Genomic DNA, 12,381 nt, shown 5'->3' with positions numbered 1-12,381 from the left:
TCTACAAAGTGCAAGAGCAGACTCAACCAATAGATTCTACAGACTAAAGTGAGAAAGATTCTGTTTGTGGTGTCAACAACGCAACTTACACCCACTAGACGCACCACCGGAACAAATGTTACCATATCTTCTCTCTCTCCTGTTAAAGTCTGGTGTATGCATTTGTTAGGGTACATCTTGCAGAAATATCCAGATATAGGCATTCCTCTCAGGTTCCTTCGTTGTGCTCAACGAGGATAATAAAATAATTTATGAAAGGTCTTTTCAGAGTGTTCCCCCCCCCCCAACCATCAGAGTGGCATCTTAACATTGTTCTTTCTCAACTCATCAAACCACCTTTTGAACCGATTCAGAAGTCAGGCCTCAAAATCCTTACCTGGAAGGTAGCCACTCTTCTTGCGCTGACATCTCCAAGAAGAGAGAATGAGATTTAGGCATTCCAAGAGCCTTTTTTCCGATTCACGGACAACACTTATTCTTCGGACTAACCCAAAGTTTATACCTAAAGTGCCTGCAAAGTTTCATCTTAACGATCAGTTATTTTACAAAGCTTTGTTCCTAATCTGACTATGCCAGCAGTGCAGTCTCTGCATACATTGGACATAGAGATGTATTAAGGTTTACTTGTATTGTACCAAACAGTTTCACAACTTACAGCAGCTCTTTGTTGCCTATGGTCAGGCACCTTTCATCTAATGCGAAGGCTCACTCTACAAGAGCAGGCTCCACTACAACCGCCTTGTTCACTGGCGTTCCTTTAAAGAAGATTTGTCGTGCTGCATTGTGGAAGAAATTTCTCACTTTCACGCAGCACTGTTGTCTTGATTCAGTACAACACCGTGATGGAGCGGTCGGATAGGCAGTGCTACAACATCTATTTCAATTAGGTGAGCCTCTGTGATTTTCAATGCTGTCTTATTACATAATATATATATTTACATTGTCCTGCGTTACTAAATTGCAGTACTTTATTATTAGGAAAGTGATTCTTGTTATGCTCATTTATACTACAGCCCGTCACCCGCAAAAGGATGAAATAACATTACCTAAAGTTTGCACACTGCTTGCTATTCTGATTCAAACATGTGAATCTATGAAAGATCTAATACTGGATAAGAAAACGAGTTACTTACCTGTAACTTCAGTTATCCAGTATTGGTGTCTTTCATTGATTCACATGTGACCCTCGTATATCGAGTTAATGAGTTTTTCCTTGTGCTCTACAATCTGATGAGTCGATCCTCACTTGGGAATGTTCTAGCAGGTTCTGTCTCCCGATTGGTCATATTTCGTTTTGTTCTTTAAAAAAAGAAAAAAATACATAGATGGGCTATTAAACAAACCTTCTATTGCCATTATAGCCTATTATACTATCACATACTGCTTTCCTATGGTACCGTGGGACTCCCACTTCGGGGAATGATTCAAGCATGTGAATCTATGAAGGATACCAATGCTCTGTAACTGAAGTTACCGATAAATAACTTGTTTTCTAACTTCCTAATGATAGAGTCCCTTATGATCTAGGTATGCAGCACGTCTGGGCTCCCTGATCTCCAATCTGTCTGTATCAAGAGCATATGTCCTTTGCATGACGGAATAATTGGGGTTATGTCATGGCAACCTGGTGTGTGAGAAGACTCTGGTAATGTGATCATTTGCTCACCTTCACAGTTATTAGTTTCAATATTTATGATGGTGATACCATTCTTAGATATATCTGGGCATAGTTTCAAAAGCAAACCACTTTTATTAAGTATCCACAAAGCCTAGCATTTTAGGGTGCAGATTGGCTACCAGGCCACCATATGAAGTGGAAAGATCATGTCCTGTGGTAAACATTTTCACCTGAGAAACGTTGCTTCTAAGTTGTAGAAGGATTTGTTTAACAGAGCTTTGAAAGAGGTTTACTTTGATTACTGTCGTAACAAGTGAAATGTATTGGTATTACTAAACTTCAAAAGAGCTTTTGCAACTGTTCTTTGGATCTTCTATGGATCTGGTATGGCGTAGCTGGACCGTCCCTGGTAGAGTAAGTTTCCATAATCCAGGAATTAAATAAAAGCATGCATCCTGGTGAATTGGTAAGAAATTAGAGACACCTAATGATTGAAGCTGAAGTCTAGAATCTTGGTGTTGACTGTTGTCTTATAGATCTCCAGCATGCTGAAATTAAACTGAAAAAAACATTCAGGCATCCACCAGAGAATGATATGTAAAATTGTGTGTATGTCAACCTGGAACTTTTTATTATTCTCCAGCATTGTATCTTTCATAGATTTACGTTCCTGGACCATTGCCTGTTGTCATGTTGGGATCCCCAGTAACTTTAAATAGCAGTCAACAGTTTCCAGTCAGCAGTTCAGTTTGACATCCGCCTCCATTTGAAACAACCTGAACGTTAGCCAATGAGGTGAAAGTGCTAAACTCTCCTACTCCCCCCTACTGGCCACCATAGATCAGTTTTCTACTGTACATCATGTATGACGGAGCTCCTTAAAGGAGTTCGGCTCGAACCTCTCAGTGACCATAGGCTGTCATTTTCCAGGTCTACCCTGCGATTGATCCAGCCATAGCTTCAGCTTCCAGAGTACTGGAAGTGATTTTCGGGGTAATGTTTGGGTAAAGCTCAATTTTATGAACCAGGGAGACACCACCTCTGTCACCAACTGTCATCATGACTGATGGAGAGAAAAATCTCTCTTCAAACCCTGTTCTACCTGTGGATAGAAAATAATTTATTTGGATGATCTTCATGACCAATGTATTTATTGCTTCTATCCAGCGCACAAGGCTTCATGCAGTAACAGTTTTCAGAGGAGGCTGGCAATGTATATACTTGAGAAAAGGAAATCTCCTCCTGCTAAAAGGGATGCCTCTTAGTCTGGAGACAACTCTGTGAAAAGTGCTTCAAGTATTTCCACGAAGTCAGCGCAATAAATGAAACCTTGAGTTTCCAGAACTGGACTTGCACCCTACAGCACCCGCAGCCTTGTGCTCATCGGGAATAATTGAGTTAACTCAAGAAAATACTCCTAGAAGGACCTACACCATCATGTGCAGAAAGTGTGTGAAAGTCTAGCTCCTTAGATGTCCTCACTAAAGTGCCATCCTCACGGCCTACTTTTTTCATCGTCATATACGAGGAGAGAGTCTGCAGTCATTAACTACAACCATGTTATCACCTATTGGACAACTATAATCTCTGACCATAAGGATATGATCCATCGGCCCAATTGATGACCAGACCTTTGTCATCGACAACAAGCCTGCCCATGATGAAACAGTCCCCTGATGACACCATCGACGATGGTCCCAAAGATGCCTAACATTCTACTATAAACTGCAACACCATCGGTGTCGACAACAACACAGCCCAAAACAACCCATCATACTTTGTTGATGGATCCAGCCGTGGCACCCACAGCCTCAACTACTTTGTTGACAACACCATCCACGACCGATGTTCCAGCACCAGTCATCTTTTCACCATTGAAGGTGACAAAAAGCCTACCCAACCAGCTTCTAGACTCTGAACTCAGGCAGATGTCAGTGACCAAGAGGCCTGAAAGGCAGTCTACAGTCTGGCACAGCTAGATGTATGTTACATCCCAGAGTTTGAGGAAGGGCCTGTAGATGAGCATGTAGCCAACCAGGAGGATGACTGTCTGCTGCACTTTAGAGCAGACAACCCTCCCCAATCTCATCACTACTGTAAAGAACCAGCGGTCATGCAATCACTAGTTGTATTATTATCTAGTCTGCAGCAAATGATGAACACTTTACATAGATTGCTTTTGTAACTACCTGTTGGACAACGTGCACCCACTCCAGCTCCACTTGTGACTCCTCCTCCTGTGGACACAGCTCCCAAAGCTGTCCCACAACGATTGGTTCCACCAACCCCATAGGATATAGGGCAAAAAAACTCATCCCAGTCCATGCATTTGGATTTAGAGGAAGAAGGTGACCTCCCAACAGTAGAGGACGAGAAAAATGAGGAATGGGATGTTTAAATCATAAAGAGGTTAGCAAGTCACCTGTTCGGCCATATTACCCTCCAGACGTAGCTCGTTTTCACACTCTTATAGAGTGCGGCTAAGAAATGTAGTAATCTAGTGGTTTTGGTGGAGTAGCACTGCTTCCCTTATGATAAGGTACAGCTGTGCAAAGCTCTAAGCAAGGCCATTGGAATTGTGCACTTCTGTGGAGTCTTTCATATAATTATGGAGTTGCCACACTTGCTACATAATCTGCTGCATAGGCAAAGGCTCTTGTAGTCTTCAAGTATTTCTGTTCCGGCACCTCTACTTTTCGAGGCTCACTTAGATCCCAGTGCAAACACTAGGACAATTCAGTCTTCCTATAGGAGATTGGTAAAAAAATACATATGGCAAAGAAATCCTGAAATAATTATTTACGATGTATCCTGTAGATCCTAGGCCCCTAGAAAAAGCTTCAACCAGTATCAAGCTCAAGGCCGTCCATATTCCTAGCAGCAGCCCGGATATGACCAGGACTATGCTATGTACCTTAAAGGAACCCAAGACAAGGGTTTGATAAATCTTCAGGACGGAACAGGAGCGCATCTCAAACCCACTCTGGGGATAATCGAAAACAAACCTGACTCTTCGCAACTGCCCCCTCTTACCATCACCATGTCATCAGGTGGGGGGGGGGGGTTGAGGGAGAATTTTGCCTTTTTTTGCCCCCGCATTGGAATCAATAACAATGGCAGATCCTATGTTTAGGAAATACTTTGGCGTTTGTATAGAAACAATTGGTCTGCCCACCCAACATCTTCACCTGGGGGAGCTACAACTGGATATTCTCCTCTTTCTCACAGGACTGATGGAAATGGTTCCTGGATCCAAGGGAAATCAAGGATTTTGTTATAGGCTCTTTTTGATTAAAAGCAGAAAAAAGGACAGTGAAGGTTTCATCTGGACCTCAGGGAAAACGTATTTTCACATGGTAATGCTCCATGCTTGAAGATGTCCTCCTCATGTTCCTGGGAAATGATTACCTGACGTCCATGGATCTTTAGGCCGCATATTTCCACATCACAGGAGGCATAGGAAATACCTCTGCTCTTCAGTGGCAGAGCAGCACTACCAATACAAAATGCTTCTAATTCGGGCTCAAGTCAGCACCTCAAATATTCACCTATTTATGATTGCTGCTGTCCTCAGATGAGTCACCAGTCATACATGTACATGAATTACTGGCTTTTTAAACCTCCATCAATGGAATAGGCAAGGTCTTCTAGGGTCACCTGTATCAACTTGTTCCACAGGTAAGGGCTAACATTAAACATTGACAAGTCCTCTAAGGAACCTCAGACAAGACTAGTTTTTGGAGCAATACTGGACATGCAGTCAGGAAAAATATTTTCCTCTGCAGACAGTGAGAAAGCTCCAAGCCATGGTGCCAGATCTTATCTATCAAGCAGTCAGTCATTATCAGGCAGTACAAATCTGTAATCGGCCTGATGTCATCCTGCATATTCCTTAGACCTTTTTGCAGACTCCTGTTGAGACCTGCCCAACAAGAACATGACAACCAATGGAAGAAAATGGCTGGCTCCTGGAACAACATGGTCAGTCACAAGATGGCTGAAGCAGATGTGGCTATGTTGGCGGTTTTCCATATATACCAAAACAACCCTCCCATTCCATCCTTCAGCATAACGAGTGCTGCTATTGACAGATGCTTCCATGGAGGGTTGCGGATCTCACATGCCACTGCTCCTGACCACGATCCTCTGTTAGTCATCAGTGCAGACAACACAACATCGCCAAGTAGGGAGGAATGAGATCCCTGCCTCTTTTGAAAGAATTGCAGCTGCTTTGGGACTGGGCCATTGCCCACCAAGTCTACATCAATGTGGAGCATCTACCAGTATGCCAGAATGATCAGGCGGACGCACGCAGTTGGAACACTATCCGACTGCCACTAGTGAAACCTCACCACGGTCAAGGGGGCTCTTCCTTCTACAAGTGGGGTCACCCCACTCTGGACTTGTTTGCAGCTCAGAGCAACATTAACTGCTGGTACTATTTCAGCAGGTTTTGGCAACCAGGAACCAAGGACAATACCTTTTAGATCGACTGGTCCAACGTCTTTGTATACACCTTTCCTCCATTTGTTTATCCTGAGGTTCCAGAGGAAGGCAAAGGTGGATTACTGTACCCTTAATCTCATTACTCTGTCTTGGTTAAACCAGTACTGGTACACCGAGCTCCTGGTATTATATGCATTTCTTGCAATACAACTGAAGCTGCACCCCAGGTTCCTCTCCAGGCACAACGGAGAGCTACCACATCACGACCTCTAGTCGCTGAGCCAGACTTCATAGTACCTGCCTATTTGGAGTTTGGTCCATTGGACCTTCCAGTGGACTGCAGGAACATTCTGGAGCAGGCAAGAGCACGAGCAACCACAAAGACCTATACCACCAAATAAGTGTTTTTCTGTATAGTGCAAAAGCAGAGGATTCCAACCCCATCAAATACTTCGATTTTATAGACCTGGTCAAGAATGGTCTTAAATACTCGTCGGTACAACAATATCAAGGTTCAGAAAAACAGAACATTCTTATTCCACTGTTTTTCTCATAATGGATCATAAAACAGTTTACCTCGCAGAACTCCTTGTTAACCTACCGACCACCAACCATGGCTGCCATCTGACCGCATGGACAACCCTCACCAGAAACAGCACATTGGCAATCATGCAGATCATCCACTCAGGGGCCTTAGCTACCCTATGCCCCCACCACATTTACAACCTGGGAACCAGTGATGGTGAAGTGTATGATAAAATGGTCAGATTAGGTGAGTCCTGAGATGTGAATAGATCTGACTCTGTTGCTGGACGTGAAGATGGGGTCCAGCGTGTATCCTGCTTTGTGTGTGGGATCTGAGATCAGCTGTGTCAGGCCAATGCTAACCATTCATTCCAGGAGGTCGGTGGAGTTGGTGTCTGTGGGGTGGTTGTTGTTGTGGCTAGGTCAGGGGGTCGAAGCCGGGGTGAGCCAGATCTCTGTGATGATCACGTCGTCAGCAATGATGGAGATGGTGTTCCAGATTTCGGTGGTGCGTTTGCAGAGTGATCTGGTGTTGATCAGAAGACATCGGAGTGGGTCCGGTGGAGTACTGGCTGGTTGTAGGGGCATGGAGTGGTTTCTGCGAGGGCGGTCAGTCAGGGGATGCAGGTGAACGGTCCCTCTGTGGAGCGAGGCAATGTGCAGCAGCAGTTGTTGCATCTGGGTTCCAGGGCACAGAGGTCTGTGGCGGAGTACCTGTGGGTGTCCGGGGGTCCAGGGCTCCTGGCAACGAGCACGGTCCATGCGTGGATGGGTGCAGACAGGCTTGGCTTTGGCACGCCAGAGGTGCGTCCGCTGCATGGCCACTCTCATTTGCACTCATTCCCCGCATCCACAAAAGCAAAACTGGAGGTCGCTCCTTCTACATCGCACCCAGAACATGGAACGACCTCTCCCCACACATTAGAGCCTCCTGCTCGCTTCTTGAGTTCAGCAAGAAGCTGAAGACCTGGCTTTTCGTATAAGCACCTTGTGAACCACAAGCCTACATATCTGCCTCATCACCTGGATACCCTCTCTGGTGATTAGTGTGCTATACAAATGAATATAACATAACATGAGATCAATTTTCAGAGCATTTCCTCCTATATGGTGCTCTCTAGTCCCCTGGGGCCTCAAGACTGTTCAGCAAATTATTTTAGATTAATTTCTCCTGGTGCTTACATCGGCAAGGAGAATAGAAGATGCAAGCATTTACTGTAAAGGAACCATTTTTCCTCTTTGCAAGGGGCACATTCCTTTTTTGGGCTAACATCAATTCCTGCATAAAGTCCCTAGTGACTTCCATTTGAATGAGCCTGTCATTCTGCACTTTTTTTCCTGATTCCATTGACATCAGAAGAGAGGTTTTTGTGCTTGCTGGATATGCACAGGTGCGTTAAGTTCTACATTGACAAGACATACATTCTTCTTATCTGCTGATTGTGGCTTTTGGCCTTGGTGTGACAACAGGTGATATTTCCTGTTTGGCCAGGGCTCTGCCTCTTCCTGGGTAGCCAAGCGTCTGCTTCAGGGAAGAGTGAAGTCTTATTCCGCCATGAGCATGGTGATGGCTGCAGCATTCTACGCTAGTGTGCCTTTACAAGACCTCTGCCATGCACCTACCGGAAAGAGCAGGCATGCATTCACAAAGCACTACTGTGAACACAGCAGCTTACTTGGAATTGGGACAAGCAGTCCTCCGCAACATCTTTCAGTATAGGTGAGCCTGCTTCGTTATAATTATGTACTTCTTGCTATTCTGATTATTCAATTAGTACTATTGAGTTGGGTAACAACAAACATCTGTTATTCAGCACCAAGATGCCCATGGGTGAACGTGCACTTTACAAATACACATTATTATGATTCAAGCTTGCACATATATATAAGATGGTATGCTGAAGAAGAAATTATTTACTTATTGTAATTCCAGTTCTTCAGTGTTGGTATCTTTTATATATTCCCATGCAACCCTCCCTCCTCCCCGTTCAGAGGCTCAATAATGTTGTTCTCTGTTCACACTTGATGCTATGAAATCTCAGCAGTGGTAGCCTGTAGGAGTAGGAGAACTTAGCACTTTCATTGACCAAAGTTCAGTTTGTTTCAAATGAGGTGCATGAGCTACTTAACAAATGTAGTTTAGGTCTATGGCCATTTTAACAGTTTACTAATATTTAAAGTTACCAGGAATTCCCAGCAGGACAACAGAGAATGAATGCAAAATGTGAATATATGAAAGATACCAACTCTGGAGAACTGGCGTTGCAGCTAATTAACTAATTTCTAGTTCTTCAAGCTCACAATAAGCTGACAATTGTCTACATGTATGAGGAATCTCACCCCATGTTTGAGCAGTATGACAGCCAGAGGCCTTGAATAATACACCAAAGGGTTCAGATTAAACAGCCTTGAACTACTACTTGTTTTTGGGGTTAAATCAAAGGTTGGGAATACCGCTGATTGGGAATGGTCAGACTGAAATTATCCACTTTCAAATTGTGACATGGAACTCATGTTTCCCAAAGCGCGAAGAGGCGAATGGTTGATGGTAGTGAAGCGCCAGAGATGTATGAAAGTAAGGTCCCTAACACAACTGCCATTTATCTCCATCCTTTTATTGGTTCAGGCGTGTAAAGATGGAAAAACGGAGGTGTCAAAAGTATTTGTAGAGCTGTAGCAGAGACAGATTTGTTATTCCATTGAAGCAGAAGAGAGTAGTGCACCCAGCTCTCGTTACCAATCATTTCAACATTCAGAATGGCTGCAATATCGCATGCTCCGCTCTTGGGACGCGAAAGTCTCCTTCCTTCAGTTCCCCATAGTAAATCCTCATTGGTTTTGATTTTTTTTCTCCATAAACATGGCAATTGCATCTGTACTCTGACGGCGTCTCTTGACACAGAATGAAACCCAGAGCTTAGACTGTGTAGTCTGATATTAAATACTTGTCTTGGCAAAGGGTTTTCGATGCAGCTATTACTTGTGTTTTTAGATTTGGGTAATTGGAAGCTTACAGTTAATGAACAATTTACTTTTCGTGGAAGTAAAATCGTTCATGGATCACATCCAGTGTTTATATTGTGGTATGTCAGGTTTTCATGTTATTTTCTCGTCATTTTGTGCACCTGGATCACAGAGTATTAACATTCATATAACAAACTGCTCTAGTTCTCCCTTGAGTTGTTGAGGTTTGAAATGTCGAACCCACAGTGGTGATCCACTGGATGCTCACTGAGAACTGGTATATTTTGGAAAATAAAATGTGTTACTAAAACGACAATATCTTTACATCCCTTACATGGGAGTTCTATCTCGTGAGATGAGATAGATGCACGAAATAGATATGCCAGTTTACTTGTTACACCAAAGGTCGTGAGCATGATCCACTGTTGTAAAATTGAATAGAATTTTTTTCAATTAGGAGTTACTGAAAGGACTGTGCTAATGGATAAACACGAGGTGGTAGGTTGACAGTGGGTGGGATTGCTATACCTCTACCTGCATTACGTTTTACAGAGCTGTACTGTACTGTCCTGCCAGGTATTTGTTTTTGACTTTGTGAATTTTTATCCCGATCGGTGTGTTTATCTGCTTTTAAATCACTTACAGATGACCAAGAAAATAAAGAAGCTTGAAAAAGAAACAATCGTCTGGAGGACAAAGTGGGAAAATAACAACAAAGTTCTCTTGCAAATGGCTGAAGAGGTCAGACATTATTTAATTTGGTGTTTATTGCACTACATGATTTGCCAGGCGCTGTTGGTTGCCTTTTCAAATAAAAAAAATGCATCTTCCAGGTTCTTAGTACAGACCTTTGAAAGTCTTTATTCTATTATCTCTAAATTCTTGGACACCACTTATGTTGCATTCTAGCCTTCACTCTAATTCTATTTCAGCTATTTACCTATGGAGCCTAAATTCACAGTAAAAATATCCACAAAACCAATGTTTTCACTCCATCAGTAATGAAAATGCCTACTGAATATGTAATTACGGTTATACCCTTATTTACTAAGAACAGGTACAGCATTTGCCCCTTAAAAAAAATCTCCAAACTCCTTAAAACCCAAAGAATTCCACAACATATTCTCCATACTGGATATATACGATCCTGCATAATGACCTTCCTGCAGCTTCAGATGTCAATTATCCATTAAGATCTGATGAGATTTACAAAGGTCGTACAGCCAAGCTTTAATCTCATGAAGAGACTTGTACCAGGTCTTCTTGGGCAGTTTTGCTAAAAGCTGGTAAGCTGATTGCGGACTCCTGCACCATTTTGCCTAAGAAAAAAAAATCATCCAATACACCACTGCCATCCAATAGTTCAGTTAAAATATCCATTAATACTGCTTGATAATAGGTCTTCTTATGTGGTAGTGCCAAGCCACCCTGATCTAATTGCAGGACAGCCAAGTTCACCCTAGGAGCCTTTTTATTCCAAATTAAACTCTTTATGGACCTGGAAATAGCTTTTACTGATTTTTATCGGTAAATTGGAGAAGAAAAATAAAAGTAATGGTAGGACAGACATTTTTATAGGCGCGACCCTCCCAATTGTCAGAGGAAGAAGAGACCACCTTTCAAGTAATTTGCTAATTTTCCTCAGCATTGCCATATAATTTAACGGGAAAAGCTAAGTAACATATCTCTAGATCCCGTATGGGATTTTGCGATCTTTCTTGTGACTATAAGGAAACTGGAAGATCTGCAGCTGATGCATTAAAAAGCAATAATTCGGCTTTTCTTTAATTTATCCTGTAACCGCCAATACTTGTACATTCTTCATTCACATCTAGAGCCCCCTGTACATTCTCGTATTTGGTTTTAAGTAAAGGATATCATCATCCGCAAATGGCTTCCGCCTGGACATCCCCCTCCTCCACTGGTGCGCTGATGCCTTGCTACGTAACTTCACTACCAGAGGCTCACTAAAGAATGTAAATAGTATTTGGGACAAAGGGCACCCCTGGCATGTGCCTCTATTGATTCATACTCAGTCGGCCATTCTAGAGTTAACAATAACTTTGGCCTGCGCACCATGATATAAATTCACAAGCATCAAGGTAAATTGTGGGAGGGACCCAAATTTACTTAAGCTAAAAAATAATCAGGGTCTCCCAATAAACCAGATCGAATGCCTTTTCATTAACGATCATCATTTTCACCGTATTAGTTTAGTTAGACGAGAAATAATCTATTGCCTGTGTTAGAAAATGGGTATTTGCTGCCATAAGACAATTAGTGACAAACCCACTCTGATCCTTATGTATTAAGAGCTGGGCACCAGGCATGATCCGAGTAGCCCAAACTTTCATCAGAAGTTTATAGTCTGCAGCGGATTGGTCAGCAGGAATTCACATTTATTGGGTTTTTATCTTGTTTGAGATAGCTCACTATAGTAGATTCCTTAAAAGTGGAGGGAACCTCCCCACCCTATTTTATATATTTAAGTAGATCCGTTAAAGGGAGCAACTTTTTAGCAAATATTTAGTAAAACTAAGATGGAAATCCATCATTTCCACAGCCCGTAGCACTTTTTGAAGTGCTTTATGTACCTTCAGTAATCGTTATTTTTCCTAAAATTACATCAACCAGAAAGTTTGGTAGCTGTACAGAGGCATAGTATCGTTCTATGCTGGCCAATGGAACAGCATACTGTTTAGTATATGCCTCTTGTAGGGAGCTGTGTTCTTGTTGTAGAATCCCCTTCTCCCCCCCACACACACACACACTTTGTGGCTGATATTTGAGGCAGCTTTGATTGAAGTGTACTGAGTTCAGCTAACCAG

The 12,381-nt window shown here is 42.7% G+C and overlaps 1 protein-coding gene across 2 annotated transcripts in view; it reads left to right on the top strand.

The window, feature by feature from the left end:
* Positions 1 to 12,381, top strand: part of TXLNG (taxilin gamma) — a 172,324-nt gene that overhangs the window by 147,011 nt on the left and 12,932 nt on the right. For both annotated transcript variants that reach the window (XM_085622676.1, XM_085622677.1), the window contains exon 9: positions 10,199 to 10,294. In XM_085622676.1, coding sequence (XP_085478802.1) covers positions 10,199 to 10,294 — 96 coding nt within the window. The remainder of the gene's footprint in view (positions 1 to 10,198; positions 10,295 to 12,381) is intronic.

Source organism: Triturus cristatus, chromosome 8 (genome assembly GCF_964204655.1).
Source record: "Triturus cristatus chromosome 8, aTriCri1.1, whole genome shotgun sequence".
Lineage (NCBI taxonomy): Eukaryota > Metazoa > Chordata > Amphibia > Caudata > Salamandridae > Triturus > Triturus cristatus.
Note: the sequence above shows the minus strand (reverse complement) of the source record. Positions and strands in the feature narration are given on the sequence as shown.